The sequence below is a fragment of the Myotis davidii genome, unplaced genomic scaffold (assembly GCF_000327345.1).
Source record: "Myotis davidii unplaced genomic scaffold, ASM32734v1 scaffold1065, whole genome shotgun sequence".
NCBI classification, from domain to species: domain Eukaryota; kingdom Metazoa; phylum Chordata; class Mammalia; order Chiroptera; family Vespertilionidae; genus Myotis; species Myotis davidii.
Genome location: NW_006297281.1, coordinates 382,841 through 391,002, shown reverse-complemented (window position 1 = coordinate 391,002; position 8,162 = coordinate 382,841). Strand labels below are relative to the sequence as shown.

Sequence of the window (8,162 nt, the reverse complement as noted above, 5' to 3'; positions counted from 1 at the left end):
AGAAGGCCGCACGTAAGAGCAGGGACATGAGAGGATAACAGTCCTGGGACTGGAGCCATGAAGACTAAAGGGCAGGAACAAGTTGTGAAGCTAGGTGGGAACGAAGGAGTCTGCCCATGGGAAGTCATTCCATCTTACCCAGGTTAACATAATTACAGTATCGACATTTAAAAACGTCACTGCAGTGGCTCTGTGCAAAGCCAAAAGGACACGGGCTCCGCCGCAGAGGCCCAGAACCCAGAGCACGTCCCAGTGGACACATTTAACTAATGGGCAGGAAAGGGTGGTGGTATTCAGGGTGTCTCCCAGGTTGGGCTCAGGCAACCGAGGGAATTGTGACAACAGAAAGCATGGTGACCAACCAAGTCCGCATCACAGATGCTCAGAGTAGGTGGCTATGTGAGTGGGTGTCAATACAGATCTAAAGCCCAAGATGGGGTCCGGGCGAAAGGCACAGATTCTGGCACACGGGTGTTGCCGAGACCAGGAGAGGAGACGTGCTCATGCAGCGAGCCTGCAGAAGGCAGAGTATCTACCAGTGAATGTCAACAATGAAACAGCAGGTGGAGGGACCAGTAAAGGAACCTTTGATCTCAAATCCTAGTTGGGTCAAGATAATAAAACTCAAGAACAAATAAAACTTGGAGTGGACTGGTAACTGTAATCCTAAAGCTGTTGAACATTTGAAAGCATTTAAAATTACTTTAGGAGCTCTGGCCGGGTGGCTCAGTTAGTTGGAGCATCATCCTGTACATCAAAGGGTTACAGGTTTGATTCCCACCCAGGGCACATACCTAGGTTGTGGGTTCAATCCCCTGTCAAGTCATGTACAGGAGGCAATCGATCAATATTTCTCTCACATCCATGTTTCCCTCCCTCCCTTCCTCTCTCCAAAAAAAATCAATAAACATATCCTCAGGTGAGGATTTTTAAAAATTTACTTTAGGAGTAAGTTCGAAATAAAGAACAATTTTTTACAAGTTTAAAGTAGATATTACCTATTCTGAAATAACCATCTTCTAATCGTTTGTCTTTGGTTTCTTTGCTTATTTCCAAACCTTCACTCTAAAATAGAACAAAACATTATTTTATGAATAATTTCTTCTATTTAAAAAAAAGCTAAGTTATTACTATATCTTAACAAATGTAACAGCAGCATTTGTGGCACAGCTTTCTCTAAAAACACAGAGTGTCATTTCAGTCTTAAACCTTAAAAGGTTTATGAATACAAGAGTTCTTTTTCTAACCATCATCCAAAATCTGTATATAATATACTAGTGATTAGGAAACTTAAATTTCAAATAATTTTAAATTCAAATCAATTTAATAGAACGCTATTTTCTATTAAAAATATGCACAAGAACTGTGTGTTAACCTGAAAGAAATTTAAGCATTTCTTAGAGACCAGTACATTAACTTTCTGTAGTCAACAACAAGCATTAAAACCACATGGTATTTGGGGACTGGATACAAACAAATAAATATTAAAGTTAAAGAACGGTTTGTTTATTTTCCTGTACAGACTTCCAAGTACTTTCCGATAGGAAACAAAATAAAGGGTCATTCTATAAATAAGGCAAATGGGACAAGATACTAGGTGTTCTATATTTTTAAAAAAATTAGTATTACTCACCATTGAGGTTCTGCACTAATGAGAACTTTAACCCCTTCCCCAACAATTTTTTTGTTAAAAACGTTTCTTTTTCAGACTAATTTTTTTATTTTGGTTCTATATAGTATTTTTGATGCTGGTTATGAAAACAGTTTGTAACTCGTCTTCCTATAAACCATATTTTTTTACCATATTTTCTTAGTATACTCGTCGACGACTGAAAAAGAACATTTTGTGAAAACGTGTATACACGTTTCTGCCGGGGAAGGGGTTAATCTCATAAACAAGAACAGCCTCAAACCAAGTCTATTGTTGTTAGTTCTTAAGGAAAATTAAGGGGAAAAATAGTCCTACCTTAAAAGGCAAAACTTCCACAGAAGTGTTCAGCAGAATATCTCCTGGATGTTCTTGGTTGCCACTATGGAACAAGTAACTGGAAATACAAAAATAAAGGTACAAATGCAAGTCAGACAAGACTTCACAGAGATTCAGGGAGGCAGCCTTCCCTCAGAGGAAGCATTCTGCACGAGCTGGCACATCAGAGCTTGTGGTAACTGCACATTATGTTCTGAGTAGTTGTAGGGAACTTAGAAATTGGAGTGCAGCCTTAGGTGGTGTGTTAATTCCTTCTGTCATAAGGCACACGTTTGCTGCTTAATGTACTTAACAAATTAAAAAGTGACAACAGTTTTATATAGCTGTTTATACTGCTTTAAATATATAAACCTCAAGACAGAATAATCAAAGTCGCATTATAATACTGTGTCTTTTATCAGAAAATGTTCACGAGGGCAGCCACGAGTTGTGGCAAGTTCAAAGACTAGTTTCTTGGGGGTTTTTTTAGGAAAAGAGAAGAAGAGAGAGAGAGGAACATCGATTTGTTGTTCCACCTACTTATGCATTCATTGTGGATCCCTGTGTGTGCCCTGACCGGGAATGGAACCTGCAACATTGGCACATTGGGACTACGCTCTAACCTCTTGAGCTACCCAGCAGGGACTCAAAGACTAGTTTTATCCAATACAAATTATCTCAGTATTAGTAGAGTAAAAATAAGGTAACCAATTCCAAGTAACTGAGTAATTCCATTTGTCAGTGTTAACAAATATTTGAATAATGACTAATCACATGACATACGATAGTAAGTCAAACACTCTCTGGGTCTGAGTATAATGTTCTTATATCTGATACTCTGAAAACTAGTGTGTGGGGGTAGGTATGTGGAGGAGGTGGAAACCACACTGAGCAAACAAAGCATATCTAATCTAGACCTAAAGCTTAAGTTTAAGTGAAGTGGTTACAAATTTCAGCTTAATCGTCAAAACACCTGCATCCAAGTCCTGGTGTCTCATTTACTAGAATTTTCACTTTAGCAAGTTGCATTAGCTTTCTGCGACTGAGTTTTTTTTTTGGGTTTTGTTCCTGTTAATCTTTACCCAAGGATATATTTTCCCCACTGATTTTTAGAGAGGGTGGGGAAGGGGGATTTTTCCATTGATTTTTAGAGAGAGTAGAAGGAAACATCGATGTGAGAGAGACAAATCGATTGGTTGCCTCCTGCATGCACCCCAACCAGAGCTGGGGGATCGAGCCTGCAACTGAGGTCTGTGCTCTTGATGGGAATTAAGCCTGAGTTTTATCTATACGTACAGTACAGATATTCCCACCCACACAGGACTGTACCAAGAAGTTCACGAGAACTGACAAAAAGTATTTTACACATTGAATATTCAGCAAATAATAGTTACAATGTGGTTCTGACATAGTTACAATATATTATTTCTGGGCAGAGATCACCTACGATATTGATTTTCAAATGTTACACGGGTCAGGGACCATAATAAGAAGTTCCTTCTAAGCTACACCAAAAATCACTTCCAGCATTTTTGCCGAGACACTTCTTTTTAAGGCATCTTTGCTGTGGGATATTGTTTCCCACACAGGCCCGGCGCACGAAATTCATGCGTGGGTACAGTCCCTGGCCTGGGATCAGGGCCATCTTCCCCAGGTGCCCACAGCCGGCCCCGCCCCCCACCCACCCCCAGTTACCCGTTCACCATTGCCTGACGGCCGGGGGAAGAGACTGAGAGGTGGGCAGTGCACCTCATAGTGTCTGGTCCAGTGGTCATTCTGGTCATTTTGCCGTTAGGGTCAATTTGCATATTACCCTTTTATTATATTGGATGGATCATTCAATATCTCAGCTATAGATGCAAAAATATGGCTGGGAAGCCACTCCAAAAGAAAAAGAAAAAGAAAAAGAAAAAAGAAAAAATACAGCCCAGCAGCAGCTGGTGTGGCTCGGTTGGTTGGGTGCCATCCTATGCACGGAAGGGTCCCTGGTTCCATTCCCAGTCAGAGCACATGCCCAGGCTGTGGGCTCCGGCCTGCAGGAGGAAGCCAAGCAATTTGCATATTACCCTTTTATTATATTGGATGGATCATTCAATATCTCAGCTATAGATGCAAAAATATGGCTGGGAAGCCACTCAAAAAGAAAAAGAAAAAGAAAAAGAAAAAAGAAAAAATACAGCCCAGCAGCAGCTGGTGTGGCTCGGTTGGTTGGGTGCCATCCTATGCACGGAAGGGTCCCTGGTTCCATTCCCAGTCAGAGCACATGCCCAGGCTGTGGGCTCCGGCCTGCAGGAGGAAGCCAATTGATGTTCAGCTCTCACATCAATGTTTCTCTCCCTCTCCCCCTCCCTTCCCCTCTCTCTAAAAACCGATTTTAAAAAATCTAAAAATGAAAAAATAGAGCCCATGGATATAATCTGGAGTTTAGGCAGACTGATTCAGAGGCATTCGCTGTGCAATTACCTATAGTGAAAAACTCAATACCACCTAAAAAGAGTTTAACATTAGAATGAGTAAATGATGATTGAGCCATGCGATGGGGTACTATGCAGCTATTGAAATGTCTATGAATCATGTATGAGTATACTTGAAAATATAAGGTATAAAAATTACATATACATCATGGTCTCAAAGTATAGTATACAGAATTATCAAGAAACAAAAAGGTGCCAATATGGTCACATGGTGTCCTTGGGTTTTGATTTTTCCCTTATTCTTCATACATTTAAAGTTTTGTATAATGAACACATATCATGCTACATCACTAGAAAACATTTTTCCTAATACTTCAGGTCTGCATTGATAAACACAACTTCTACTTTTTCCCCTGGTAGCATGTTATTGTGAAAATGAAAAAGTCATTGCTTTTTTTTCTGTCCTAAGACAGAAAATTCATACATGAGTTTCTACTAGAAAAGCATCCTCAGTAGGAGCATGAAATACTACTTCACCGAGGTTAACGGTAAACGCTTTTGTTGTTAAGAAATTCGATCTCTAATATATGAGTTTTCAGGCAGCTCCTCAATGGAATTATTTTCATTTGCTAAAAATAAACCAATAGACACAGCTTGAGGTTATTCTTGTTTATCAAGAAGGTGAAATTGTTTCTAATTCTGTGATGACTCTTTAAATGTGGCAAATGACACCTCAAAGTGCAGATTACCACTATCTAGTAAAAATGAGCATTAACCCCTTCCCCAACAATTTTTTTGTTAAAAACGTTTCTTTTTCAGACTAATTTTTTTATTTTGGTTCTATATAGTATTTTTGATGCTGGTTATGAAAACAGTTTGTAACTCGTCTTCCTATAAACCATATTTTTTTACCATATTTTCTTAGTATACTCGTCGACGACTGAAAAAGAACATTTTGTGAAAACGAGTATACACGTTTCTGCCGGGGAAGGGGTTAAATAACAACAAATATTACATACTCATATAAGTGCAAAATATAATTTTAAAGTATTTTTATATTTTCCCAGTAATATTTCCATTGCTTAAAATATTTTTACACTTAAATTCCTCTGTAGAATCAGTTTAAAGAAAATTTAAAACATTACATTATAGCTATGCATTGTTTTTGTCCACCTTAAAACAGAATTATTCCAAATGACTTTTGGCATATTCTAAAAACCAAATGGACCTCTCATGAAAATGCCTAACATAATAAACCAGACACTAGAGAATTATATTCTTTTCTGGGGATCACATGTAAGTAATACTACAGACTCGGTCTGAGCAACACAACCAAAACTGAGCGAAGTCTGAAGGACTCATGACTGCGAAATAAGACACAGGGAGAAAGAGCCCTAAACTTTGTGCGATGGACATAATGTTAGGACACACAGAAGGGCTGCGAATTCCTCCATGACACACTAAAAGGAGCCCAGCATTTACAAAGCCATTGATTAGAAATAGGCATAGTCTGTTAGACGTCATTTCAACCAATTCGCTGCGTAACCAACTCATATCTTAGGAGATATTCCAGGATAAGGATGTGAAAACAAATTTGAGATTTTGCAGCACAGTGCTACTTAAAAGTATGAAAAAATTATACGAGATACATGTTCAGAAATACCAAGAGAATTTATCAAATATGCTAAATGCTGCTATTTTATCTGAAAACAACAAACCCATTTTATTACCAACTAGTGGGAAATGTATTTTATAACCCAACACTTGGGACCCACTGTCTCCTCACATCTGTTATACACAAAACACTTCCATCACAAATCACACTGTAAAAGATGTCTGAATTGTAAGACCAAACATGTTTCAATCATCACCAACCTTTCCACATTGACCGGCTTATCAAATTTAAACAAGATGTAGTCTCCTGCAGTCGGAGTGATAGCCCAGAAGAAATCCTCCCCCATATATGTTTTCTCCAGTGTGTGTCCTTGGTAGACCTTCAGAGAAGTAGATACTTCTGCAGGTGGGTTTACATGGATTTTAAGAAGTAATGGTTTCATGTAATCTTTATCCTAGGAGGAGAAACACATATGCGATTAAAACAACCCATCGCTTACACTTAAGGGGAAGAACAATGATAATGCACTGAATAACAAATCGTACGTTCATGAGAAAAATCAAATGAAATCACCAACCGTAAGTTTCTGAAGTTTTCCTGTTAGTGAAGAATGCAGGCCAACGTGCTGAAAGAGGGAAGGTCTGAAACGAATTCGTAGATTTGCTTTCTGTCTATCACAATGTTTCTAAATATTAGGGGAAAAATCATGTTAGTGTTACATTATAAAGTGAAATCTTGTCCTCATCTGAAAACCGAGGAGTGCTTTAGGTAAATATTGAAAAGAAAATCCAATTCCATCTCATAATTACAAGTCACATTTTTTAGGTTGCTCACTGAGGCATTAATAGAATCACTGCCTACTTGATAAACAGACAATATGTAAAAATTTAAAATAAGCACATCTAAGGGAAGAGTTAAGGATTTAATTTCAACCATTTCTCACACTAAGTCAATATAGACTTGACTTTTAATATTAAAATTCACAGAGAGGAACCAAGATGGCGGCATAGGTAAACGCCTGTACTTGCTGCCTCCCGCAACCACATCAAAATTACAACTAAAATACAGAACAACTATCACCTGGAACCACAGGAAAGCTGGCCGAGTGGAAGTACTACAACTAGAGAGGCAAAGAAGAAAGCGCATAGAGACTGGTAGGAGGTGCGGAGGCTCGGAACGGGCTGGTCCAGCACCCGGGTGTGCTGCTGTTTTAATTGGGAGGGAGATCACCTCTTTGGAAGCTGCCTGGAGAAGAAAGCACCACACCAGACCCCCAGCCCAGGTCCCAGAGCTGGGGAAAGAAGTCCCTACAGGCTGTAAAAACCAGTGCGGATTGGGGCTGAGTGACACACAGGCTGCTGGAGACCCAGCTGCTCCTCTTAAAAGGCCAGCACCGCAAACTGAATGCACAAGCTCCTGCTTGCTTGGAGCTCCAGCGCCAGGTGCAGCTCTGGGGGACCCAGACACATACGGGGAGAAACTAGACTGTCTGGCAGCGGGGCAGGACCTCAGGGTAGCTTTCTTCCAGATGGAGGTGCTCACAGTGGTCATTGTTCCTCTGCTGGGACCTCCCAACGCAGGGCTGACTGGCAGCCATTTCTGTCTGCTCCACCCTGGAGATTCCCTGAAACCCCGCCCCACCCAATTTACAACCCCACCCAAGCTTTGCACAACAGCTTTTGAATATGAATGGCCTGTCCTTTCTCAGTCTAAAACCTATCAAACAAGCTGCAGCTGGGTCAGGGAGCCCCAAAGCTATCAATGAAAGGCCCAAGCCCCGCACCAGCACCAGCCTGCTTTACTTCACTTCCAAACCCAATAAAAAGAGGAGGAATCTACAGATCTCTCTGTAGCTCCTGCTGAGTGGCTCCAGGCAATGGCTGACTTTGCACCTCCTTGGAGATCCAAGAGCCAGTGTACCCAGTGGTAAGTGTGAGACCATACCAGATTACAACCCTTCACATCTATAAGTGACACACTCAAGGGGCAGACTCAGTGAGCACCAAATCCCACTGAAGCAAGTCCTGCCCCATAAGGGTGTCTCCTGCACAGCAGCTCTCACACTGTAGTCGCAGCTGGTCCCCACAGCCAATTGGCCTGGAGGTCAATTCCTCCCAGTGACACCAACAGCAATCAAGGCTCAACTACAACAAAACTGTGCATACAG

At 40.6% G+C, this 8,162-nt stretch overlaps 1 protein-coding gene across 6 annotated transcripts in view; it reads right to left on the bottom strand.

Annotated features, from left to right (window-relative positions):
* MGAT4A (mannosyl (alpha-1,3-)-glycoprotein beta-1,4-N-acetylglucosaminyltransferase, isozyme A) overlaps positions 1 to 8,162 on the bottom strand; it is a 121,003-nt gene that overhangs the window by 17,397 nt on the left and 95,444 nt on the right. For 5 of the 6 annotated variants that reach the window (XM_015570033.1, XM_006773042.2, XM_015570032.1 and 2 more), the window contains 4 exons: positions 6,573 to 6,680; positions 6,256 to 6,449; positions 1,967 to 2,045; positions 999 to 1,065 (listed from right to left, as the gene is read on the bottom strand). In XM_015570033.1, coding sequence (XP_015425519.1) covers positions 999 to 1,065; positions 1,967 to 2,045; positions 6,256 to 6,449; positions 6,573 to 6,680 — 448 coding nt within the window. Of the gene's footprint in view, positions 1 to 998; positions 1,066 to 1,966; positions 2,046 to 6,251; positions 6,450 to 6,572; positions 6,681 to 8,162 lie in introns of all 6 variants that reach the window. The other variant, XM_015570034.1, reaches the window with a different exon arrangement.